This window comes from Lithohypha guttulata, assembly GCF_036872675.1.
Source record: "Lithohypha guttulata strain CCFEE 5908 chromosome Unknown scaffold_2, whole genome shotgun sequence".
Taxonomy (NCBI): domain Eukaryota; kingdom Fungi; phylum Ascomycota; class Eurotiomycetes; order Chaetothyriales; family Trichomeriaceae; genus Lithohypha; species Lithohypha guttulata.
This window is the reverse complement of record NW_027042751.1, coordinates 2,788,574-2,814,454: the sequence shown is the minus strand read 5'-3', so window position 1 is coordinate 2,814,454 and position 25,881 is coordinate 2,788,574. Positions and strand designations below refer to the sequence as shown.

General features: G+C 49.6%; 9 protein-coding genes across 9 annotated transcripts; 3 read left to right on the top strand and 6 right to left on the bottom strand.

The window, feature by feature from the left end:
* Positions 1 to 138: 138 nt before the first annotated feature.
* On the top strand, positions 139 to 1,761 carry LTR64_003125 (uncharacterized protein; the record flags this gene model as incomplete). Its single annotated transcript, XM_064897488.1, has 2 exons — positions 139 to 708; positions 763 to 1,761. 2 exons carry the CDS (start codon positions 139 to 141, stop codon positions 1,759 to 1,761), a joined length of 1,569 nt encoding a protein of 522 aa, XP_064756438.1.
* A 5,596-nt stretch (positions 1,762 to 7,357) lies between these two features.
* On the top strand, positions 7,358 to 7,849 carry PKR1 (SMK killer toxin resistance protein; the record flags this gene model as incomplete). Its single annotated transcript, XM_064897487.1, has 1 exon — positions 7,358 to 7,849. One exon carries the CDS (start codon positions 7,358 to 7,360, stop codon positions 7,847 to 7,849), a length of 492 nt encoding a protein of 163 aa, XP_064756437.1.
* Positions 7,850 to 8,202: 353 nt separating this feature from the next.
* Positions 8,203 to 9,757, bottom strand: LTR64_003123 (uncharacterized protein; the record flags this gene model as incomplete). The annotated part of the gene is made up of 2 exons (XM_064897486.1): positions 8,203 to 8,741; positions 8,794 to 9,757. The coding sequence occupies 2 exons, from the start codon at positions 9,755 to 9,757 to the stop codon at positions 8,203 to 8,205; spliced, it is 1,503 nt and encodes a 500-aa protein (XP_064756436.1).
* Positions 9,758 to 10,784: 1,027 nt separating this feature from the next.
* LTR64_003122 (uncharacterized protein) lies at positions 10,785 to 12,772 on the bottom strand (the record flags this gene model as incomplete). The annotated part of the gene is made up of 2 exons (XM_064897485.1): positions 10,785 to 12,459; positions 12,555 to 12,772. 2 exons carry the CDS (start codon positions 12,770 to 12,772, stop codon positions 10,785 to 10,787), a joined length of 1,893 nt encoding a protein of 630 aa, XP_064756435.1.
* Positions 12,773 to 14,061: 1,289 nt separating this feature from the next.
* Positions 14,062 to 15,994, bottom strand: LTR64_003121 (uncharacterized protein; the record flags this gene model as incomplete). The annotated part of the gene is made up of 3 exons (XM_064897484.1): positions 14,062 to 15,767; positions 15,814 to 15,932; positions 15,990 to 15,994. 3 exons carry the CDS (start codon positions 15,992 to 15,994, stop codon positions 14,062 to 14,064), a joined length of 1,830 nt encoding a protein of 609 aa, XP_064756434.1.
* A 398-nt stretch (positions 15,995 to 16,392) lies between these two features.
* Positions 16,393 to 16,878, bottom strand: LTR64_003120 (uncharacterized protein; the record flags this gene model as incomplete). The annotated part of the gene is made up of 1 exon (XM_064897483.1): positions 16,393 to 16,878. The coding sequence occupies one exon, from the start codon at positions 16,876 to 16,878 to the stop codon at positions 16,393 to 16,395; it is 486 nt and encodes a 161-aa protein (XP_064756433.1).
* Positions 16,879 to 17,194: 316 nt separating this feature from the next.
* On the bottom strand, positions 17,195 to 18,803 carry ZRT3 (Zinc transporter; the record flags this gene model as incomplete). Its single annotated transcript, XM_064897482.1, has 3 exons — positions 17,195 to 18,493; positions 18,541 to 18,671; positions 18,749 to 18,803. 3 exons carry the CDS (start codon positions 18,801 to 18,803, stop codon positions 17,195 to 17,197), a joined length of 1,485 nt encoding a protein of 494 aa, XP_064756432.1.
* Positions 18,804 to 19,311: 508 nt separating this feature from the next.
* Positions 19,312 to 20,373, top strand: NUC1 (nuclease; the record flags this gene model as incomplete). Its single annotated transcript, XM_064897481.1, has 1 exon — positions 19,312 to 20,373. The coding sequence occupies one exon, from the start codon at positions 19,312 to 19,314 to the stop codon at positions 20,371 to 20,373; it is 1,062 nt and encodes a 353-aa protein (XP_064756431.1).
* Positions 20,374 to 20,956: 583 nt separating this feature from the next.
* LTR64_003117 (uncharacterized protein) lies at positions 20,957 to 25,828 on the bottom strand (the record flags this gene model as incomplete). The annotated part of the gene is made up of 2 exons (XM_064897480.1): positions 20,957 to 23,644; positions 24,254 to 25,828. The coding sequence occupies 2 exons, from the start codon at positions 25,826 to 25,828 to the stop codon at positions 20,957 to 20,959; spliced, it is 4,263 nt and encodes a 1,420-aa protein (XP_064756430.1).
* Positions 25,829 to 25,881: the final 53 nt, after the last annotated feature.

Here is a 25,881-nt window from a genome sequence, read left to right as displayed (position 1 = left end):
GTCTCGTTTGACATTCATGCCTTGTTGCGTACGTTTTGCGAAGTTCTCAAAGACCCGGTAAATGTCTTCGAGTCGTTCCAGCTTTTGAGAATAGCAGAACCATGAGTGTCGTATTTCACCTGCAACAACTCAGACGTGATGTCTGTGACTGTGCGACACCTTAATGCTGACAGTACATTTCTTCTATTGTTCTCTCACAAAGCTGAGCCAACGCCATCGGACCTGCTGTCTGCCAATGGCGTGTACAGCATTCTGATTGACCCATGGCTAGTCGGTAGTTCGATAGTGAACGCGAAATGGTTCGCCATCACTAACAGATTAGTCCCGAGTTCGATCAACCACCTCTCCGAAATCGAAGAGCCCGATATTGTGCTTGTGTCGCAGAACAAGCCGGACCATTGTCACAAAGAAACACTGCTCCAATTGAAGCCAGAGGGAAAGACACTCATAGCTGCTGAGCCAGGTGCTGCCAAGGCAATCAAGAGCTGGAATCACTTCGATCCAAATCGTGTGCAGGCTCTGGCAAAATACAATGACAAGGCTCGATTCGGAAATACACTACGCTTGAGGATACCACCTCTAGGTTCCGATGGACGACCTGGAGAAGTAACAATTGCCTTTCTGCCTGCTAGGAATTACATGACCGGCTTGCACAATGCATTTGGAATCACATATCAAGCTCCCACCAGAGTTAAGACTGTCGCACCAGTGAGCACTATAGACCTACCCAGAAGCAATATGCACATGCTACTCACTCCGCAGACCATGCCATATCAAAGTCCGCAACCTATGTTCTCGCCAAATGTTGCAAGGCCAGCTACGTCCCAGTCGACCAGAGATTTGGTGGGACAATCAGCACACCTAAGTACCACGCTTCAAAACCCTGAACACTCACAAAGACAACGATGCCAGCCAGAGTTATCAACATCTTCGAACGATGAATCGTCAAGAGTCTTGCTTGCGTCAGACGACTCCGACCTGCCACCTTTACCACACTATCTGCAAGAACAACCCGCTGCATTGCCTCAACTATCACAAAGCATCCCAGATGTGGATTTTGATGCATCCGCGTTGATCGATACCACTGATTTTGCAAGTACCCTACCTACGCCAGTTCTATCTCCATCTCCGTCAACACAATCACCGAGTTCTTCTTTCTCCCCTGAAAGCACACCAACTACAATCACAAGCCCTTCGTTTGCGATCTCTCTGCCTAGCTCTCCATCGCTTGCTGAAATTCAAGCTCGATACTCACGGCCACCGATGATACGGCCCGCCCGTCCGAAAGCGATATCGATCCTCTACACACCACATGGCCTTCCTCTTAGCGACATTCAAGACTACATCAAGTCACACCTTGTCCCACTTCCGGGCGCCTTACCACTTACTTGCCTTCTACATAGCTTCGATTATGCCAAAAACCCTTGGTGGTTCGGTGGAAACATTATGATGGGTGCTGAAGGGGGCATCCAAATTGCCCGAACTCTTATGGCGCGCTGCTGGATAAGTGCTCACGACGAGGAAAAGGACGATAGAGGCGTAGCGGTCAAACTGCTCAAGTGCAACAGAAATAATGCAGATATGGTCCGTGACAAGCTGGCTAGTACAGAGAAAGGCTGGGACTGCGATGTGCGGTCCCTTGATGTTGGTGAGGAGATTCTTCTGGTAGCTAATCCTGAGCAGAAGGGGGTTGGAGGCGATGAGAGTGGCAATATCGGTTTGGGCGTCGAGCTGAACAATGCGTCTGACAAGAGAGGCTGACAGCACGATGTACCAGTCTATCTATGCAACAACTGAAGTCGAGGGACGAATCTACCATGATTGATTGGATCTCGGCTTCATACGTTATGGAAAGACCGGCTGAAATCCTAGTTGCACCGGCTGGGCTGTTCATGCAACAATATGACAAGTCAACCATCAATGGATCTGGTTGACTGACGTTGCTGAAACGAAACGATGTTCGCTCTGCGAGATGTGTTACTGGCCATCAAACGAGTCAGCACGAGACAACATCAAATAGTGCCGAGCAGTATGCGCCCACCGACACTCATCAAGGCTTTGCGATGTTCTAGGTATAATCTAGTTTCGACAGCTTACGTATTCCGTCTATTCACACTCTTGTCGGCAGCAGTTTCCGTCAAAAGTCAAGCATCGTACCGGACATACACATATACGTGATTCGAAGCGATATGAACAGCCTCAGTACTCAATGGAAAGGCATATAGTATGTGTTCACTCACTTACCCGTGTTCCCAAGCTAGCACTTTAATTGTATGCTGTTGCAGCCATGAACAAAGATAGCGCCTCGGTCCTAAAAGGATGCATCGCTCAATCACAGTAGAGTCCACCTCACACTACAAACCTTCGCTTTCACGCCCCACAGCAATTGGACCATCGAGAGCCGTTCACGCTATTACGCCTGTGTGGTAGAGAGAACCATGATAATATAGTGCCCTTACGAGGTACATGTTTGAACGAAATGTGTCATATGGTACAAAGAAATATACTCTACTACGGACCATTTATATCGGTCGAGATAGCGGCACAAGTTGTTCCTACAAGCTACACATATTGTCTTCATTCCTTGAGGTGATCTCGTCTAATGGTGATCTGCCAGATCGTAGCAAGAAGAGCAGAGGTATTTGTACCACTAATTTTTCGGCATTAGAGACTTGAGGAGCGATCATGTCTACGAGTATCGCTATAAGGTCTTTTCGATCCAAGAGAGCACCCATAGGTAATGTATTCTTCAGGAGACCGATCACTGCCTCTCATGTTCTAATTTGTGAAATTTGAGCGTCTTCCATACCATTCTCGTATCCTGACTCGGAAGGTTGGCAACGATAGAGCTGCTGCGTCGGGGTACCAGGCAGGTAGAGCCTTTTCTTAGACCACGCTCTACCGAATTCGGTACTACGGGTGAACTTCAAGTCTGGTCCGAGGAAATGACGCTTTGAAGAGTCCTCTCCAAGACTACTACCAAGATAACCGTTGAACAGGAACTCGTTTTTTTTCTCTCGTCTTGGTGTTGGTGTTCAATACAAAAGCCTATAGGGCATCGTTTATAATGGCCGACAATTGCCCGGATTAGCTTCACTGGTGGCCGTGAGGCCAGTATGTTTGACGTACTGTGTCAGGAGCAGCACAGTAAGCTTCACGGCATTTGTTCTTTTCCATCAGTCAGGTACCAGCGCTCATGCCAAGGCCAAGTAAGCCTTAGTACAGTTCCACTGTAAGTTTCAGGCTGGCATCCAGTGTGAGCAGGGCCACACCCACGTCGTCAACTCGGACTTCAGGTCATACCTCTTGAGGGGTTGTCTCTGCTTTCGTTAGGCTCGCTGTGTTGCTGGCCCAAACTGTCTAATGGCTCCGATGGTGGACCTATTTCGAGAGAAGATGAGCACCTTGCAGCTAGGGAGGTAGTCGCCAGTCATGTCGTAGAAATATGCATGGACTCTGTGTAGTCCATTGGTAGGTCGCAACCGTTATGCTGTGCCGCCGTGCTTCGGCCTGCGCGAAACAAGCTCTGAGGAGTGCGGGGATCTAAGCACGTACGACAAACTGTGATGATCAGTATCTGGTTTCGTTGCGTATTTGTTGCCAAGGAAGTGCCTTGCCTACGATCACATAGCCCGGGGATGGCGCCGGCAAATCTCACAGGTCAAGACCGGCTTTTTGTAGTCGCAGCTATCTGCTGTTCGACAGAATTCTCGCGGTGCTAGCTATTGTCACAGTGTTCATGGATCGTCAGGAGATGGCGTGGTCGCATCTGTTGAAGATTCTGGTATGCCTTTGCATTTACCTCCGTACAAGTGCCCATTGCGGGCAGTTGTTCTTGTAAATTCTGTGCCACAATGTGGACAACGGGCCTTTGTGGCTGTCCCGCTCTTTTCACGTTGGTGCCGTAGAAGATTGCTGAAGGTTGAAAACTGCCTTCCGTTACATCCATGATCCCAACACTGTGGCTTTTGCCGACTGCTTGCGATCTCAGCCTCGTTGGGCGTGGATTCAAGCGTCTGAGTTATTGGTGGAAAATTAGAAGGTAGGGAGTTCACGGATGGTAGTGGTTGTACACGAGTCTGGTCATATATTGAAACGACTGTATTTGGTGGCGGCGCTGTCACTTGTACCATGTCTGACGTAGGCAATTGAGGTCTTCCTGTGGTGTATACAGGCGCTGAATGAGTCACACCCTGCTGAGCTGTCAAGCCAGGGTAGCCTCCTTGTCCAATAGATGTATTAAAGTAGTTTTGCTGAGAGGAATAGGTTGGAATCACCTGCGGCGGAAAAGCGTAATGCTGTGGTTGGAAAGGTGCGGCAAGGGAATCTAGAGGAGCACCGTATGTCGTCTGAGTAAGTCCCATCTGAGGGTTTGGTGCTTGCCGGGCCTGTTCTTCAGCGTACGACACTAGTGCTTCAGAACGACTGCTACTACGATGCCTGGGTATCTCCGGTCGACTATGTTTCAAAGGTGTACGGTCTCGAACGTTGGGTGATCTTGATGCTGGACGAGGATGCAATGCCTGCTGCTCAGCCCATCTTTGAGGTGAGGAGAAGGTAGCCCGCTGGTCAGGTCGGACATTGCTCACCATTGCGCCAAAAACATTGTTCGATCCTTCCTGTCCTAGATCAAAAACTCAGCATAAACAACGTAATAATACAGTCTGCATTACCTGTAGGGTGGTCGAAAGAGCCTTGACCGTATTGATGACCTGGAGCAGAGCTGAAATGAGATTGAGGGTATGGAAGCAGAGCAGTCGCCATACTGCTCAGGTTAGACATGATGATCTTCTGTAGGCCACAGTAACTTACTTCTCAGCTGACCTAGCGGAAGCAGGCGGGTAAGAATATTCTGATGGAAGACAATAGGTGCTATTGCCCAGCTGGATTGAGTCGTACGTATCGTACAAGTTGTCCGCCAGACCCTTCGAACCACTGCTAGGATATAGATGATGGTCTGGAAAGGCTGTGACAACAGGACGGTCCTGCGCTACGTTCGTTGCGGTGTTTGTGAGACTACGACCTGAGGAAGCTCGAGGGCTGCTTTGTCGGTAAGCGGACGGCACAGTGGCCTGAGCAGTCGCGGTCGACCTTGCGTTCTCTATATTGACGGGCCCCTCCACACAGGAGGAATGAGTGCTGTTTTGGCCAAACCAGCACTTCCGACGTTAAGTTCTCTTCCTTCAAGGTTTGCATTGGCACACAACGTTAACGAGAGCCAGCGACAGAGTACGAACAATACACGACGAGAGATCTGTAGTGCTGAATTCGACAGAGCCTCGGAAGTCCCGAGTCACTTGAACTCCTCGTTTGGTGTAGCTCGTTGTGACAGGCGCTCAGCAAGTTGTCAGAGTAGCATGTTGTGGCGTCAGCACGTATGTGAATCGAATCAACGTATTGACAATGAATAACAACCAAGCAGACCGTTGTGAAAGGGTCCCTTCAGGTGGAAGTAAGCTTGAGAGCGACCATACCAATGTGGGTTAATAGTTGCTAGGTTTTAGGTTGGCCGAGGGGGCCTGAAACTAGACCTATTTTTGATATGGATAGACAATTATAACGTGAGGCTTCATAGGTCGAAAGATGCATGGTTGGGCGCTGCCGTCACCAGTGGATTTACGCAATGGTGTTTTAGAACTGAGAACATCTTGGTTTTGTGCTCGCATTGTGGCTGAGCTTGCAGTGTCGCAGCGATGGTAGAGGGCGAAAAGGAATGCACACTAACAAGTGTAACTGTCCTGGTTTGGTCGAGAAAGATTCCGGGGTGATCCGGTTCGGTATTTCGTTAGTTCTTCTGCACAATGCTGCTGCTTTGGCACAGACTCGTAAGCGGGCGAGACAAGATAGACAAAGGCCATGACGTACACAGTAAGGCAGGCATAGGCGTGACATTCGTGAAAGCAGAATGAAGATCAGGTAGTAGCAGTCTTGGCAGCTAAGATGCCTCGAATCACTCCACCTGAAAGGCAATCCGGCCCCAACGTGCAGGAATGTGCAAAGCCAGAGGAAGCTGACTCACGAGGGCGGAGATGCTCGTCTTAAAGGCGAACTTCAGCCGTCATTGCAACGCAGGTAGATCGCCTGCGAGGTCAGACTCAGCAGGCATAGAGAGACAGAGACGGCGAAATGCGGTGATTTCAGCCCCAAATATATGGCACGCTAAAGTCGGCTGTTGCATTGGCCGGTCTCTTATATATTAGCTTCGTAAGCTCTCCGAAGAATGTGCACTAGTAGGAAGTACATGCCTTGAGTGGCACGAACGTGGAATGGACAGTCTCGATTGTAGCGTGTTTCAGAGAGGTTCCTGTTGACACGCAAGCACTTTCTTTCTCTATGCTCGTGGAGCTCGTTCGATGGAGAATCCAAGGACTGTAACAAGAGCGAGCAGGTAATTTGGATGTTGCATGTCACCCTAAGTTGAGTGAATCTGGTAGCTCATTCATCATACTCAAGTAACGATTAGGTTTGTTACTGCGGTCTCGACAACCTGATGTCCTCAATACTCCTCTAGCAATGGATGTCGCGTGAATCAGGGTACGGAACTTGTGATACACCGGTCAGCGGCCAAGTCTATCGAATTGCATTCAAGCTGTATTTATAGGCACACAAGGCCTTTCATTAGAGGTGTGCCCATGACGATAGATGATATGGTCACGGTTGTTTGGTAGCAAAGGTTGGTCAAGCTCTGTCGTAGTCGTAAGCTACAAGCTTCCGAAACTCCGCGGGCAACGAAAGACCAGATATTGCATCGCAGTCGTCCAAGGTAGAAAGACCATCACGAGTCCAATTGTGCTGGAAGCTTCTGAACGGAACTCGTGCTCGTCGACCACTAGTGGGCAGACGCCTTAAACCTTTGATGGCCCCTAAAGCGTCAGAAGCAGTCACTTGCTATGAAAGACCACGTGGTCAGAACGTGTTGAGCGTGCTTTGGCCTTCGATGAGGTGTCTTGTACAACCAATTCCAAGAACAAAGCATCCTGATAATGTTACTATCGTTAGTACTTAGGTTTGTACCTGTATCTGGCTGTCCCATCGGCTGAGAGCCAGCAACATTACCCAATTCAGGTCACAGGATTGACAACGTGCATGCACTGCAAGCTGTTCGCCAGTCAGATGACGACAGGCGGGATGTTCGATGTTCGCATGCTCAGAGACTTCCGCCTATCCTGACCTGTTGATTGTCTCTGTAGAAACTCTTTTGTTCTGCGACAAACCCATGCAAGAGAAATCTTGCGAGTCTGCACAATACACTAAAGGTGCGGTCACATAGTTGCTCTGAACATTTTCAGCATTGGCAGCCACGACCTGCTGAAAGCAAATCCCACCTTGAAGCCCAACTGGAAGGTGCAACTGTACAATGGCCACATTCTTCGAAGAGCTTTGGAATAGCGTCTTCACTCCAGGCACTACCCCTACCTTGCTCGTCGCGACAAATGCTTCATTCGGCGCTCTACAGTTCCTACTTCTGATCCTACTCCTAGCCACCTATAGCGTGCACTTCCTCGTGCTATCTGTGCTCTCTGCAAGCTTGTGGTACGCCATCAACTGGTTTGCTCGTGAGCTACAAATAGAGCAAGCAAAGAGCGCTACAAAGGAGGAACAACGCGGTAATAGAGAGAAGTCGACGGACCCTGGTAGCGATACAGAAACCGAGATGCCTGTCCCTGAGATGACAGCAAAATCCACGACTGCCACACAACACAGCACTTCGAGCCATCTGCAACCAGATCCCGCCCTTGAGAGCGACAATTTACGGCGGAGACGCAGTCTAGGTGACCACAGCAGTAGTGGCTACGTCAGCACTGATTCAGAATGGGAGAAGGTCAGCGAAGGCGAAAACAAACAATAACCTTGCTGCTGGTTACCGTTAAGAATATTCATGCGGAACCTAAGTAGTGATACTACGTTGGGATTACAGTGGCGAGGAGACGTTGCTGCTGGATACCTGGTGCAGATCCTAGAACCTTGCCATTGCCCAAGACAGAACGCCTTGGTGCATTCTTTGACCTTCTTCCGCCTTTTCCACTCTTCCGAACAGCAGCATGTGATACACTGTTCGCGTGATCGGCCCATGAGGGTGTCATATAGGTATGCTTACCAGAGTATAGGCTAACAGAATGCGAGGTTTGCATGGCAGACCTGACACAAGGTCAAGAACACTAACCAGCAACAATCCCACAATCAAATCAATGTTGCACTCGTTCATAACTTTGAGTCTCTGCGGACTGCCCTGATCGCTGAGCTTCCGAACAATATCTGCTTGTCGATTTCGCTCTCTGTAAGCGCCGACGTGTCTGATAGCAGATGTTTCTTCTTGCTGATACGAGAAGCCAGCCACCTGTCTGCAATTACACGCTCCACTTCGCCCTGTGTGCAGCAAGCGTCAACCAGAAGGAGAGCTGCGCACACGATATCCTCCATAGACCGTAGCAACCCCTTGCCGCGATAAAGAGCCTCTACTTCTTTTTTCGTGGTGAGGAAAGTCCGCAAGTCGTGCCAGGTTTGCTTGATAGTCTCGACATGCTCTGCAAATCGTAATGACGCTACTTCAAGCATTTTATCAAGCATCGTACCCAAGGCTTCAATTGCTCGTCCGCCTACCTGACCTCTAGTGGCTCGTACAAAATCCTCTGCAAGAATATTGCTGGTTCCTTCCCAAATACTGTTAACACTGCTGTCCCTAAGCAGTCGAGCGATGTTCATAAGGCCATCATCCTCGTTGTTCTCGCAGTAGCCCACTCCTAGCAACAGTGTTAGCAGCAGAATTGAGCGGAATTGTGGCCAAGGCCTCACCTCCCAAGCTTTCCATACATTCTCTCAGCCCCAGCGTGGCAGCCAAGCTGCACTGAGCCTTCATCACTGGTGTCAAGATCCTAAGCAGTATCTCAGCCTCTTGCTTGTCTCTAGGTAACCACTCCCCTGCTCGTGTGCCTTTCGCCGCAACTTCTACACCCCACTCACTTATTCCTAGAAGTGCGACACCCAGAAAAGCCAAATGTGTCGCAGCTCTGTATTTGACTGCCTCCTCTGCCAACCATCTGACGTGTTGTCTGTTTTCAGCTAGAACCTGCTCGCCCTTGATTTTGCGCACCTGGCAGTATGCCTTTGCCACTGCCAGTCCTCTACCCCATGACCCGGTCGCCCCTACAGCTGTCCAGAGTCTTGTTGCATTGAGGATCGCAGAGATTTCCCGTACCCCTCGGCCTTCTTCACCGAGCAGCCATCCTCTCATACCCTTGATCTCGAGCTCGGCGGTGGGTAATCCTTTAGTACCCATTTTGTTCTTCAGACGAGAAATACACACTCCATTCATTACTGGCGTCCTCTTTCCACCTACACCGACCACGGTCCTCTTCATAGGTGCATAGAATGCGCTCAAGCCCTTCTGTGTCTGTGCCAGAAGCACGACCATATCAGCATCAGTAGCGGAGCTGAACCACTTGAACCCATCAATGAACCAAGGACCAAGTGGCATGTCCACACTATCGGCCGCCGAAGCAAAGGTATTCTCGTCAGCTTTCAACTCCTCCTCAGAACCCAAACGAGCGAGCGTCTCCGTCCTCGAAACATCCGAACCTCCAGGCCGCTCTGTCATCCACTGTCCAGACGTCCATGCATACCCAGGATCAAAAGAAGTCAATCTCGCATAAGCCTGCTCCAACACCTTCCGTAAAACACCCGCATCCTGAGCCGATGTCACAGATGGCTGCGACCGAGCCAAGTGCCGCGACAGCAGAATCGCAGCACCATCCGTCATTGCCGCAGGACAGGACACAGCAGCAGAACTAGCTGACCACATATGCGCGAGCGCAAACTGATGAACCCGAAGATTATACTTGCCAGGCGTCGATCCCAGGCCAGCAGTAGTAGCAGCACTCTCTCCCTCACCAAAACCTCGATATCCAAGCGCAACAACCCCAACTCTAGTCTGAATATCCTTCAACCCCCTCCATCCCTCCCCAGTCCTCAACGGACTCACAGCATTAACCCCACCAAAAGTCCCCAGTAAATGCAAAGTAGGCTGATTAACCTCACAATCGACCGTGAGACGAAGCGTGCTCGGGTCTAGACACGTCCGTGCGAGATCGTGGAGTGATTGGTCCACTTCTGGAGGACACGGGGATGGGAGATAGAGGTTCAGGATATTACGTAGCACTGCATCGTCGTCTGAGTTCTTGACACTTTGCTTCTGTGTCGATGAAGTGTATGCCGGTGGTATGACGGGTAATTGCTGGAAGAAGCCTGCTGTTGTTGAGGAGGGTTGTCGTGCTGTCATTGCCGCCCTATCATGTATTCTACCTCAGTGTCTTTAGATGCCGCGAGGTACATGAGTGGTCACCTCTACCGCACTCAGAGAGGTTCATATTGACAAGCATGGATTTACCTCGCCTTTGTTGACATGCAGCCCGTAGAATACGAGGAAAACGCATAACGATCAGCCTCGGTTTGAACTTTAGCTGCATGGTTGTCCCGAATTGGCACAGAATAAATATGTCACTGAGAATAAACGAGACCACGAATGCGTTTCTGAATCTAATTACTCCAACTTTACAAATCTAATACGTGCTTATAGCGCAGAATAGTCTCGAAAGAGAGAGTTGAAGAAGGGATGATTGGAAATGATATGTAACGATCTTAGATAACTCCTCCTAATGTAATCACGCCCACACAAAATGACTTCTTCTGTTTGTTCTCGTGCCTCATTCAAAAAGGTAATCCTGGGTATCGTTCAAACGCCTGTCAATGCTACCGAGTACAATCCAATACTCCCAAGACCCCAACCACTAGGTTCGGCCGCGTAGCTGCATCACACGCAGACGTCTTTCTTCGTCTTGTAAATGGCTCAGATTCCGGTTTGTTGGTGCAGATGAAGAGTATGATGCTGGAGGATAAGTGTCCATGCGGTGGACGTCTCTTACATGTGCGCTTGCCGGTAGGGCAGGGGGAGCAGGTCCTGAACCGGCCATACAAGCGCCATAGCTTGGGAGGTCGGAACCCGAATGGTGCGAACGTGGAGCAGGCGTGCGTATTGCTGTCGAGTAGGAGGGGACTTTTGCCAGATCCTCAAAGTGATCGGTCTGGAAGAATGGGGTTGCTGTTCCGGAAGAGTAGGAATGGGGCACATCCTCATTTGAGGTTCTCCGTGATACGTCGTTGGAATCTGGTACGCTGTTCAGACCACTCGTCGTGCCTCTTGAGGTATCTCCGTCTCGTGGCAGACTTCCTGCTTCACGAGCATCCATATTCGTAACATAGTCACCGTTTATATGGACTCCAGATCCTCGTCTGGACATATTCCCATTTGTAAACTGGTCGTGCTCGATTCGAGCAATGGTTGGTACGATAGTATCTGAGCGGCGCAGGTCTTGCAATCTATGCTGGAGTGCTGTCGCAGATACATGGCCAGGCGCATCAGCTACCGCATCCATACTTGCCAAGTTCTCGGAGGAGATGTTCCTGCTGTGTGCATAAGGAGTACCAACAGCCGACAGTGCACCACCTGGGGTTCTCCATCCACTCGGATCCATATCCGAGAATAGCTGATCGAATTGATGCTCGCCGTAGACAGGAGGTGCAGAATTCATAATATCATTCTGGAGCGCTGCTCGCCCAGCTTGTGGTGTCTGATCAACCAGATCGTTATCGTCGTTGAGGGGCAGACTTTCCGAGATGTACAACGAAACAGGTAGGTTCGCTCTCAGCTCCGATATATGGCCATCCGGGTTGTGTAGTTGGACGTTGAATTTGATCTTGTGCCGCACCTTGATTCCTTTCACGTTGCAGTCTTGTAAACATTTTGAGAGAGTCTTCGGCAGTTCCAGGTACCTCGAGAATTGAAATCCCTCAGCTGCTTCTTCGATTATCTCCAGGTCGTGATCTGGGTTCAGCTTGTAGTTGTCATATGCGATCACACGGTCATCCTTTATCTGACCACCATTCAATGCCAAAACATTCCACTCAGGGTCAATGCAAAATTCGTGCTCCTCTTTTAACTGTGTACTTATGTTTCCGATTACCAATCCCTTTAGAAGTGGTATCAGCTTGAAATCAACTTGTAAGAACGAGCCGAATATTACAGCTTTGCTTGGTGTGCTTATCGAGTACTCGACCTTGTTTGGCCAGATGTTCTCAACGCTCATGGCATGGCTTAGTTCGAGGGCACTCGGGCCTAGCGTGCGAACAATTCGCAGGGGTTTCCTGATCACTAGATCTTTCCCTCTTTTGCGTGTGACCTCTGCTTTCAATCTATACACGACGTAGGCATCCTTGAGTCCTTCCACACTTTCCGGGAGGGCACCATCAAGTACCACGTCGAAGGGCCACGTGTAGTTGTCGCTCGGCAGAGTTTCTGATTTTCCCTTTGGACATTCGCGGAACGTCCACGATTTCTGGTAGAAGGTTTGCTCTTTCGATGCGTTGCGCCGGCCAGACAGTGAGGATGCAGAGGTAGTGGCATATCTAGTCTGTATCAGTGGATGTACTTCGGGTACAGGGTAAGGAACGTATTGGGTAGTTTTCAGTGTATGCTGTAACACAATGCTGGAACAACTTACGACATATGCACAATACCGCTCAGAGTGAGTTTAACACCAGTGATTGTTAAAGAGTCTACCAGTGACAGCACAAGCTGCCCGGACAAGCGAGCGCTGCCTGCCTCATCCTCTGTTCCTCGAAGGACAATGTAGTCACTGTCCAGCCGTATCTCGTAAAGCTTGACACTGCTGCTGGTTCCTCCAGTGCCGGTGTGAGCACTGAGAAATTTTAAGGCCATTGTCCACGAGGACGAACGCGATCAGTTAAGAAAGACGCAGGGTGAGATAGCGCTCTCTTTTCGTCAGCCACATTACAATGTCGTCGACATAGCAGAGAGTAGTGTTTGTTGTCAGACTGAAGCTAAGCTGTGTGGACGAAGAACAAATTTCCGGGCGACGGGAAGATACGTAGTGAAGGCAGTGAGGAAAGAGAGTTCACATTAGGAGGAAACAAGATGACTGTGCTTTTCTAAAACAGTCTCCGGTGGAAGACTAACATGACATGTCGTTTATGTCAGGTACCAGTGGGGTTTCATTGGCATGTCTTGAACAAAGGAAGAGCCGAAGAAGAAAAAACGCAATCCATACGATGCAATCAGTAATTAGTACTCCGTAGTAGATACGACGAGCAGGCTGATCAGCCGGCAAAGTGCTTCTGCCACGCCGCCCGTAAGCTTGCGTGCGATAGTGTGACGGCTCCAGCCGAACAATCACCTGTAAGGTTGTCAGCTGGTAGCCACACCTGCGAGGCCAGACACGGCATGTTTGCCCCTATGGCCGAATTTGGCGCAGGAGCCTCAGAGGTGGCAGGAGGCAGTAACGGATGCAACCTCAATGCTGTTCTTTCTTTGGCCGGAAGTTGCTGTCCAGAATCGAAGTTTTTCATTTCGCACGCCATGATAAGGCAGTCCAATCGATAACGCAGATAAATTGTCGCCTCACGTCACAAAAAGGTATAGCGCGTTTGAATTGCACCTAGTGGTGGAAGCCCTAATTGTGATTGCTGGTGCTCCACTGATATAGCCGGTTGTTCTTATTGTGGCGGTCGATCTTTGAGATCTGTTCACGGGAAGTGCACATGGAAGAGACCACGTGCACGAGTGTTCTCAATTCAGCACATACGATGAAGCAGAGCCGATGAGTTGTTCTGTTCCAGTTTTACACTACGACTTATGTAACGAAACGCGGACCATAGTTGGGGTGCACCTCATTTCGAAATGAATGCCAAGTGAAATTATATTTCTCTCAGTCGGACCCAGTCGAACGGTACACCAACTGCGACTACGTAGAACACTCTATGCAAGGCTTCTGGGTCGCGTCCGAGTTCAACAGAACTTCATCACGACCTGAAAAGTTCTTATCAGGGTGAAGGGGCATATCGATCCGAACGGGTTCGCCTTCCAACACATGTGATCTGACACGCATTCATTTGCTGCTTCTATCAGTACAAATTGATCCACTGAAGCCTGGACTCCATAATTCATCATAAACATGTGAATCTGCAAACCCAGAGCCCGAGCTATGAGATCTATGTCGCGTCTTGAGCAGGCCTGTCCCACGTTCTCACATGTCCATCCTGACATGATGTGATGATACAGTCTTGCTCGAACGCAAGCCCACACAATGGATGTGGGTCCACAGTCTTTACCATTACGGGTGGAAGTTGAGCTGTCCGAGCACGAGGTTCAATCGGATGGTTGAGAAAATCAGCTTCAGCCTCGTCGTCTTCCTGCTGATTCCCCTGCGAGCGACTGGAATTTGACCTCATTCGGTTGACCGACGCACTTTCTGTCCGATGCCTATTCAGCGAAAACGATTGGCCCGAGACACTGCCTCGTGCCCTTGCAAGAGTACCCTTAGGTCGATGCAGCATGCCTACACTGAAGTCCCAAAGTAGCAGCTTGCAGTCGTCCCCTATGCTGCCGAATCGATATGTCTTGTCGTCACAGCGCCATGGGTCGAATGCAACTGCTGTGACCCATGAGTCGTGCCCCGGACAGCGAGCAACAATTTGTCGGTCAGCAAGCGACCATATTGAGACGAGATCGTCTTGGCCTCCCGTAAGAATATACTTGCCATCTGGAGACCAACAAACGCATGTAAAGCCTCCGTAATAAGAAGAGAACACATCTCTTAGAGTCTCCTTAAGGTAATCGACGATGCGTAAATAGCCATCTTCAGCCACAACCGCCAAGTGACGACTGTCTGGCGAAAAAGCAAAATCATTTATTGGTTGCGAGCAGAGCTTCCAGCAGGCGACCGGGTTTGCCTTCTGGTTTGCGGAATTAACGCTTTTCGTCACGTTCAGTTGAGAATCAGGATCGTCTTCGATACTGATAGCTTCATCAATGACCACTTCAGGTACGAAAGGAGCATCTTCTTTTTCCTTGTCGTAGACCACTAATGAGCCATCTTGGTGGGCTGCAAGAAAGAGACTTTCTGAACCAGGGATCCATTTGATTTTCGATACTGGCGTGCTATTGATCATGCCGTTCTTGTTTATTCGAGCATATTTCTGGGATATCGGCTCGTACCATATGATGTCGCTGGCTGATGAGCCCATGAGGACATCGATATGAGTTTCGTCCTTAGTCAAAGGATTTACGTCGTGGCACAGCATGTGAGCCTTGGTAAAAAGGATCTTGGTGAGTGGTTCAGCTTTTGTGGACGAGGACATATCGAGCCACTGAAAAGCCCTGTTGACGTTCACAAACGCAAAGCTGCCGCTAGAGTCTCGTTCCGCCAATCTTTTTGTGAGATGATCGTGGGGAATGACGCGTGAAACGAAGGAGGAATTACTTTTTACCATGTTATTCTTGGGTTTCCTCCTCTTGAGAACATCTCTCGAATTGGTCAGTGTCAGAGCAATGTTGCCTTCGCCAAAAGCTGGCGCGGTAGACGAACGAGTGCTGGCTGCAATCGCGCTCCTGTCACTGCTCGCATCCGATAGCACTTTGGCGTCTGCATCTACCTGTGTGACCTCCTTCGTGTCTTTGGCTTTGTTGGTGTCTTGTCTGCCTAATGCGCGCCATCTCAGCAGGTTACTCGTGGTCGTATTGGCTCTGTTGAGCTGATTCCGGACCTGGCGTGGTTTCACGGTAATGACCGAGAGCTTTACACCACTAGTAGGAGGATTAGTTGTAGTCGCAAGCGGATTCGGATTTGTGACTGGTATTTCCGAAGGATGTGGTGGTGGGGTAGCGAGCTGGATGTCTTCCCGGAGCACGTATATGCCTGTTTCAATCAGCACTGCTTCTGAGCGAGAACGCACTCTGTTCACCTTCGCCAGACTGGAAGCTGTATTCTGGTCCCTCAGGGTGTGAGATCTGGTTCGCAGTTTCCAATGGAGTAGGCGGCATTCCGTTATGCGTTGGATATCGTGGAGGGGGTGGAATTGCGCTGTGAAAGGGCAGTGTTAGCACATGCAAGCTCGAGCGGTAGCATGCAGATACGCACAACATGGTGGCCGCTTGGCGCTAAGCGCGCCTCGAGATTGTCGCAGCTGCGAAATGTGACCACTAATCGGCCAACACAAATGCTATCTCTCAATATTGAAAGCAGGTGGTAGACAAAGCGATGTGTACGTGCAACGGTTGGCAGCAGCTGTTGAAGAGGAGAGTTGAGAACTCTTGACGATCTCGAATGCGACCCCAGAGCAAGTTGTGGGTTCCGATTTGCGGGGGTGCGGCCGCCGTCCTAGCACCAAAAATCGACCGAGAATAGGCTTTCAATACAGCAGGAACCGTTCTGCACCAGCAGGACAACAGAACATACAGCGCTCGTAGTGTTTCACTTGTCGCATCGAAGATCACCTTAGGGATTCCGAGCAGAGGCTATCAGAGACAATAGAGGTTCCTGATCATATGTCCTCAGGCCATTTCATTTCTGATAGCTCTTCACGGATAATGCTTGCCAACTCTTGATTAACAGTCTCGAGCTCTGTACGTAGTCGCGCGATCTTGGGATCTTCTTCGTCGGTAGTATCTCCATCTACGGTACTGTCTGCCTCGTGTACGGTCTTTTCATAAGGATCAACGCCCTGGGGTTCTGGTCCGGTAACAGCTAACAGAATCTGGTCTGCGACAGAGGATATGACGGTCAATGCTCCAGTTCTCTGGGCCTCGAAAACGAGACTATCTTGCCCTGCAATAGCGTAGGCCGTTGCAACCGTTGTCGATCGGGTGCGCATCGCCTTGACTGAGGGAGTGTTGTGACGGAAGGAATATGCTAAGATCGATCCATTCTGCGCCGACACTGTGATTGATGAGATCTCATCATTCCAGCCTAGAGCTTCTTGTAGAAGCGCAGACAATCGTCCCGAGTCTACGAGACTGACTTGAGTCATGCTTGGTACTATGGTAGAACAGCATAGACCAGTCTTCCGATCACGCAGAAACGGTCGCGAAGACACGCGCACGAAACGTGGGATGGTTAAGAGGTACTCGAACAATTAATATGGAGTACGAACGCGCCAAATCTTGGCTCGCGTTGAGGTAATTACCTGATATTGCTACTGTAGTACTGCACTTTAATCGCATAACCAGGCACGAAAAAAGGACCAGATGATGGGCACAAAAACAACCAAGAGGTCGCCGTCATGAAGAGGCTGATATCAGAATATGCTGGTAATAATTTGATTCTCAACTGCCTTCCAGAAGAGGTCATTTGGCTGTCAATGCAGTACTGACTCCCAACACGCCCATACCAATAAAGGCGAATGCTATACATATGCCTTTTTTGTGGCTCAACTGTAAGCTTTCTGAAAATAACGATAACGCCACGCTGGTCATAATACCTGCAGTAATGGCGAACATGCCTCCATACACGGACTCATCTGGACCGCCGTGTTGACTCCTTTGAGCGACTTTGAACCACAATGCTGCTACACCAGCACCAAGTGGCTGGGAAGCGCCGCCCAGAAATGATGACCAGACGATAGCCTTAACCCGAGAATTCAACGCAAGGTACAGTGGTAGGGACATGGCGAAACCTTCGCTGATGTTGTGGATGAATAGGGCCATAAATACGGCAAATCCTAGAGTTGGATTCGCGTGGTTCGTGGCATAGGTGATGAAGCCCTCTGGCGCTTTATGAAGAGCGATTGCTATTGAGGTCTGCAAGCCAATTGACATGAAAGCATTTGTTGGCACGTGATGATGGTGCTCTTGTCCTTGATCGTCAGAGTGCTGATGCGAATGCCGCGAAGTAGATCTCAGTCTGTCTTGAGCATGATTGTGCTCGCCTTCAGCGTGGTGAACGTGATGGGTGACAGAATGTTTCCTTGCAAGACCGTGTGTCGACGTTGCCTGAGATTGGGTTCTTGATCGGCTTGCATTGAGGGGAGATGGAGTGCCAGCTTCAGTGTCCTCTTCGACCAGAATTGGCTGCGAAAAGCTGGCTTTCGACCAAGTTGGCTGACGCGATCCCAGACCAAGGTGATGCGTAGGCGTTGAGGAGGTTCGTCTCTGCATGAACCGGAAACAATCTCGACCGCAAGGATCGGAGAAACCTTTACAAGGTCCGGATTCGTCACAGTTCTCTTTCTGTCCCTGTACATATTTCGAATATGTCCTTGATAGTGTCCTTCCTAATCTAGACGGCCGTTGCGCATCTGGTACTTCGAGAGAGCCATTGGCATGCTTCTTTGTGCTCGTCTGCGCATTACTGGACCTTCTTGATGACAGTAAGGGGGTCGTTTCCCCTGCATCCTGGTTTTCAGCCATTTCTTCGTTATGTTTCAGATTCCCCTCCTCTTCTTCTTCTTCATCCTCGTGCTTGTGATCGCAATCGACAACGTGTGAGGGAATAAATCTATGCAGGACATTGGACACGACTCTGATAACAACGACGCCTGTCAAAAAGAGGCCGATCAGCAGGAAAGATGCCTGCCGTGGAGAGTAACCACCATCTATGAAATAGATCTTGGATTGAGGTAGCATGGAGTATAATGACGAGAACAGCTGTTGCTTGTCAGCATTCGGTCCCCCTCTGATTGCGCTTGTCATACCATCACCCCAAAACTCAGACTTAGCGATGCTGATAGAAATGTGTCGCTCTCACTGATGGAGAAATCTTGCATGCGAGGAAACTGTCTCACGATAATGTCGACACAAATGATGCTTGCGCCGAAACAGCAGGCTGTGAAACTTAATTAGCCCGAACATCGTATTGTCGGATAACTGCAGAATGTTTCCAGATGTTCTCAGCTCACTTACCAATACCACTGACAGCCGTCATGATCCATCCTCGCGTGTCATTGTCCAACCCCATCTTGTAGTATGCGTCGAGGATTTGAGAGTCTCTAGAATACGAAGTCGGATGCTACTCAAAATCAAGGAGATAGTGATCAATCGAGATCACTTGCAGAAGTATTCAAGAAATCATGTCGACGATGAGGAATGCTGCAAACAAAGACAATGAGCCTCGACAAGCCAAAATTGAGTACCTTCAAGTTTGACCTCGCTGCATACAGTAACCGAACCACATGGCCAGCCTATGACGCGCTTACAAACTGCATGGGGGTCAAGCGCCACACTCACAGGCACGCCGCAGGAGCGGATGCTTAACTGATCGAAAAGTGGTGGTCTTCCCATTGGCTATAGTTTTCAGGGAGGCCATGGACCCTGCTGCTAGGGACGCGTGCTGCACTTTCTCGTGGACGCGTGAATTTCAAGTTCAAGTCGACAACCAGCTCTACAAACAACGAGACCTGTACAATGCTGATACAAGAGCTTCGGCTGTAGACCTGTCCCTTGAGCAGTTGTCCGCCACACACAACATGTCTAAAACAACCTTGGGACTGATCGCTGCTGGATCTGCTGCAGCAGGGGCCTCGATTACGGCCCTGATCTTCTCATCCAGATCATCGACGCCGATAACTACACCAGCATCCACGATTCCAGCACCGGCACCCCTTACATCTGGGTTCCCAGCACCACAACCCGTTTTGACTCCAGTCCCACAACCGCTGCCTTCGACAACCCTCCCTCTTGCACCAGTCAATCCCCTAGGTGTGCTAAAATATGGCCTCACCCCTGCCATTTCCGACACCAGCATCACTCCTTCCCATTTAGCCGCCTACAACCGCATGACAAGAAACCCACACTGGGTCGCCGAGCACTTCACACCACAATCCCTATCTCTCAACAATGCTTCTCGACGAAACAGCGTATTTTACGAAGATGCAGGCATACCACCCATGTTCCGGGCGAAACTCTCTGACTACTTCCGCAGTGGCTATGATCGAGGCCACCAGGTACCAGCAGCAGATGCTAAATGGTCCCAGGACGCAATGGACAGCACTTTCGTCCTCAGCAATATGTGCCCTCAAGTAGGTGATGGTTTCAACAGAGACTATTGGGCGCACTTTGAAGACTTTTGCAGAAACTTGACAAAGAGTTATCCGAGCGTACGGGTTGTCACAGGTCCCTTGTATCTACCGAAGCAATACCCAGATGGGAAATGGAGAGTCAGCTATGAAGTGATCGGCAATCCTCCGAACGTCGCAGTGCCCACCCACTTCTACAAGGTCATCTATGGTGAAGAGTCACTTCACAACCCAACCTGCAAAGTTGCTCTAGGTGCATTTGTGCTACCAAACACAGAGATTCCCAACTCGAAAAGCCTGAGAGATTTCGAAGTGCCGCTGGAAGCTGTAGAAAGGGCAAGCGGGTTGATTTTTGCTGATAAACTACCTATCGAAAGACGGAAAAAGTTATGCTCCGACATCAATTGTGAAATCATGGTGCGCGAATTTGACAGGGTCAAGCAGCAGAGAACTGCTCTTAATGCCGGTCAAATAGCTCCTGCTCAGATTGCACAAGAGTCGAGAAGATGGTGATCTGAGGAGACCAAAAACGAGGAGAATATCCAGTGAAAAGCTGAGGGGACCACTCCCTGCTCTCCTATCTGCCAGAATCTCTCAGAAGCCGCTGCGTGTTCGCTCTCAGGAGTGCAGCGCCGAACAACCGTGATGCAGAACTGTGGCAAGTACACTTACACAAACATCCTCGCGTATATGCTCAAGCTGAGGACGCTCTTTACGTTCTCATTCTAGGCACGATTCATGTCGTCCTCCTATCGAAAAGAGAAGTCTAATGTTCTGAAGTGCTCGATTTTGCAAGTCGCTGAAGCAGTTGCGGTCCACTACAGTAACAATTCGTCTTCCCAGCGACACCGCTTCTATCAAGAAGACTCACACTATCGGCTTTGGCCAGCGAGATGATAACGACAAGCTTGAAGTGTCACCACTCAATTGGGAAGACATCGAAGACGCCACTGCCTACAGGCTGGTGTGCTGAAGCGATGGAGGAGAATAATACACCATACTATGCCATATTCGTTGATCTACAGACCTGACTGGAGGTGTTGCTGCAGGTGCGACAGAATATCGTTTCGACGATATATATTTATGGAGGCAATCCCTACTCTCGCATTTCGCATATCCTGCCTACAAAGCCAGAAATCCCAGGTATTGTCGATACAGGAGCCGGGCCTGCCACTGGACCTGCAGGCGTCACGTTTGGAATGACTAAGACCTGATCGTTCAAGGTCAGGAACTCGACTGTATTGACAAAATTGAAAGAAATTCGTAGATGACCAGTTGCTGAGCCTGCACCTTCATTGTGGTTAGTCTCCTCGTCATCGAAGCAGAAGACGTCGTCCTGACGGAAGTCTTGGGCAGGGTAGAGACCGCCATGACCATTTTGGTCGTCTTCAAGTGCCACCGCAACGACCTTGACGACTGCTCGTGTGCTGTTTATGTAGGCAATAGCATGACCACCTAGAATTAGTGGAGGTGATCCAGATCCAGCAAAGTCAGAAGATGGAAACGAAGCTGTAAAAGAAGAGTAGCCCAGCAGAGTATCTGAGGGACTCGCCAGTACCATGCCTTTCCTTGCTTTGTGAAGGAGCACCGATCTTGAGATTGCATTCTCGACAGCTTGAATTCCAACAGTGCCTGTATCATCTAGCAGCAATGAGGTGACGGGCAGTCGAAGATTCCGGAGTGATACTACGACCACCTCTACGTACACGACCTTTGTGTCGGCCTCCTGGAGGAGTTTCGATTGGCCATTCAGTTCCATCGATCTGGCAAAGTTCTCGGACAATGAACGAGGAAGCGATCGTGACAGGGACTTAGCATGGTAGGATGCTGTTCTCGTCATCGTCTTCGTATCTCCGCTATCCGCCTCGACCAAGAAAGGCCCAAGCATTAAACGATCACCCAAACAGATTTTTCCCGAACTCAGAACACCACATAGTACCACCCCACTATCGCCGACCTCGCGCTCGGCTGTAGTCGAGTATACTCTCGAAGGTGGGATTGCAAAAACTTCATCTGTGCGAAAGATGACTTGATTGGTGTTTCTTGCCTGTTCCGAAAGACTTTTGTTTACAGGGTTGGGCGGCAGCACTCGAAGCAATGCATGCAGGCTAGCCACACCTGATCCTGTAAGCGCACTGGTCATGACGAGTGGGATAAATGTCTCGTGACGACTTTCGGTGAAGGGGTTGAGCTTCTGCTCCACCTGAATCGCTTCGTTCAAGATATCTTCTTGAACAACAGCCGAAAAGTCTACCTCTTCTCTACGTATATTTGAAGCAGATGGCGCGTTCACAAGGACAGGTGACCTTCCAGCAGCTTTGACGGAAGAGAGGATCTGACTTAACACTGACCGGAGGCCAGATTTAGTCGCGAGATCCATCTTCGTAATGGCGACAATAATGGGCAAGCCGAGTCTGAGGCAAAGATCAAGGTGAGCCATAGCCAGATTCGATGTTGCAACATCCGGAGTTGTAGTCCCTACAGACCTGGTTGCATAGTCGCTCACTTCTAGTGGGGGTTGCTCTAGAGTCTCGTCCGCAGGCATGCAGAGCACGGTCCAGGAGGGCTTCCACGAAAGCAAGGCACGAAACGTCGACTTCGAGTATCGAGGTAGACCTGGAGAGTCTGATAGAAAGACCAATCGATCAGCCAGGTTGTGTATATCAGGCCACGAGGACACGTCTCCAGAAGCGTAATTGACAACAGGGGAAGTCAATGAATAGCTAGACTGGTAACCGAGTAACTCCTGAGCTACAGAGCTTGTGATTCCTGAAGCTATCTCGTGTCGATGCTTGAGCAGAGAGAGACGACTTTTGCCTCTACCATTGTCAAGCACGGACGTTGTAAGTGTACCAAGCAAGGACGATTTTCCAGCAGCACTCGCGCCGACTATAGCAATTCTGAGATGTTGCTTTTCCATGTCGTCGGCTGAGGCACGTGAGTCTGCCTCAGGTTCTAGATTCAGCGTCCGTAAGGTTGACCCTTCGGATGGTATTACTTCCACAGTTTTGTTGTCTGGTCTCACTAGAACCTCGGCCACCCAAAGTCTGCTTGATCGATTGACTGACTGGCCATCTTCTTCCTCCGTCCATTCGCAGTCACCGACTATCACTCGTCGATGGACATCAACTACACAGCCCAGACTTGCTGCCATCGCACGCAGGTTAACCAAGCTCTCTTCCATTTCTTCGTCCGCCAGACCTATGAGAGTTCCATCGTCAGCTACACCAATCTCATACAAGGCCCCCTGACTTTCCTCGAGACCAGGAAGGAGCTTGGATGGCCTTTCAGGTACGCCGAGTCTCGGTGTAGCTTCAGGCAGGACTGGGAGAACAAGTTGCGCATTGGATGATGAATGGAATGGAGATGATTGCTGTAAACGCCACAGTAATTGTGTGGTAAGTTGTTGCAATCGCGCTTGACGATTTTGAGTCGAAGGCTGGTATGTAGTACGTGAGGGGACAGCGTCAGTAGCTGGAGGCGAGGTCGTGCAAGTTGACTCAATACGTCCTTGTTGGTTGGCCCATGCAGGCATAGTCGTTGAAGTATGTGTAAACGTTCTTCGCCACCGCAGCAGGAGATGCAATTTGTATTCGATAGGCCCATCATGTTTCTCAGGCTCAAGTTTCGTAATTGATGCTGGGTGCTCGACCTTCACGCCATTGTTGGCATCTTGATATTGTACATGCACAGCTAGCTGTGGAGTGTTACTTCCAGGCGTGCTCCATGGAGAATGAACTCGATGCGGCTCTTCCTGGTAGGTGAATATCGAAGCCATTTTTATCTAATCAAAAATGGTTCGTGCCAACTTACGTTTGTGTCTGCTCCCTGGTCATAGGTATTATGTTCATGTCCTGGTGTAAAGTTCCTTTAACAATCCTAAATATCCTAAAGACCGAGTATTCGTATGCGAGTAGAAGAGCATTTGTTGTATCTTGAACATCATTGCGATGCCTCAGTCCTTGCAATACGACAAGCGGTCAAGATCACTGACCAGAAGAAGTCATCTTTTGACGTCGAATACGCGAGATATTTCGTGCGAGCAGTGAAGCAGGAGTCATCATTTCCAGCATCGAAGTGGCAGGTAATACTCGCGTAGCCACAGCTGCTAGTCAGGCATCCATATCTCAGGCAACAAGAGTCTCCAATGCAAAAGGCGAAGAGATCTGAGATGCAAGTACAATACATGAGAAGAAATTTGTCATTATGTCGTCTATATTAATGCTTGTCCTCTATACATGGCATCTCTGACCTCGCGGACAATGTCTTTGCGATCCTTGCTGCCTACTAATACAACAGCTCGACCTCTCCTGTTCATCCTGCCCAGTCGACCGAGTCTGTGAATAAAATCAATTGAGGTATGTGGTACATCATAAAGGATTGCATGTCGTACAGCCAGTGTATCAATACCACGTGAACCCAAATCTGTTGTCACAAGAACTTTTGTATTGTTGAGTTGCTTGGGGGAAGTGGATTGCTGTGTTGGGAGTTCGAATGGAAGGAAGTCTTTAGGCTTGTTCTTTATCTCGCCTTCCACTCTGGAGGGAGACGTAAAGCTTTCCAAGATACTGCCTCTCCGTGCTTCGGTAGTGTCTCGGGTCAGAGCGGTTGCATCGACACCTTTTGAGATCAAAAAGGTGGCAAGCTCTTCCGCCTTCTCTCGTTCGTTCACAAAGCATATTATGTGCTTGACAGTGTGGTGAGAGCCGGTGTCATCGTGCTCAGCCTTGCCCAACTGCCAAATCACATCGGCACATGCAAGAGTTCGATTTCCTTGGTAGGGCTGTTTGTCAATATCGACCATACCCAATTGTACTCGTCGCGGGACGGAATGCAGCTTCGGGGTGACCAGTCTCTTCATCATCGGGAAACGGTTGTCGATGAACTTATCCAAATTCACCGGTATTGTGGCGGAACATAGGATGAGTTGTTTAAGCGAAGGCGCGGCTCGGTCGATAATGCCCAACGTGGTGTCTCTAAAGGAACGATCGAACAAGGAGTCAGCTTCATCGGCAACAATATAGTTGACCTTGCTAAGAATATGGGACTCTTTCTCCGCTATGCTCGAGATCAAATGGGGAGTTGAGACAATGATATCAACACCTTTGGGGTTGAAAAGCCTGCTTCTGATCACAGTAGGTGTATTTGAGGATGAGATGCCAGCGGTTCGGTATTTGACTGTATGTGCCATAATCTTCGCGACCTTGCTTATCTGATCGACAAGTTCCGAAGAAGGCAGAAGTATGAGAGCCCTCGGACGTCCGGTGGTAGACTCGGGATCTTGCTGGTCAGCCAATTTGGGCGGCTCAACCTCAAATACGTGCTCATCGTGTTTTCTTCGTTCCTGCGCCTTTGCCTTCTGCTCAGCCTGGACAATCGCTTCTGCTTTCTCGAGATCTTCATGGTTCTTGATATGGTGAATGATAGGTAGCAGATAAGCTAGAGTCTTGCCCGAGCCAGTCTCGGCAGCTAAAAGGAATTTATCGTAATTGTTTTCTCCTGTCTTCTTGCTCTTTTGCATCTCACCCTTTCTACTCAACAGAGCTGGAATGGCCAACTTCTGAGCCGGAGTTGGGTCAATGTATTCAAGGTAGCCTAGCGCCTGATTCCTCACAGCATCAATAACGTCTGCTCGTAGGTTTAACTGCTCAAACGTCTCGATCTTGTCCAGCTTTTCTTGGAGCGAGGTCCGGGCCGAGTATGATAGAGGAGCGAGAGCAGTTTGCATTTTGAGGGCATGAAATAGTGGTCGGTCATCTTTGTTCTTCACCACGTATTTGGCTGGCCTTTTCTGCTCTTCTTCTACCTTGGCTGCTCTTGTTATTGCCTTGTCCTGAATCGCGCGCAGTCGAGGACCCGGGTCTATCCTGTTCATTCCCGCAAATGGACTCTCATTTTCCTTCTTTTTTGGACTTTTGGATACATCGTCAGCAAGTAACATGCGTGCTGGTCTGCGCTTCTGCTTCATCGCTGAAGCCCAGCGCTTTTGAGTACGCCATGATTGCGTCGGGCGCAGTGTAG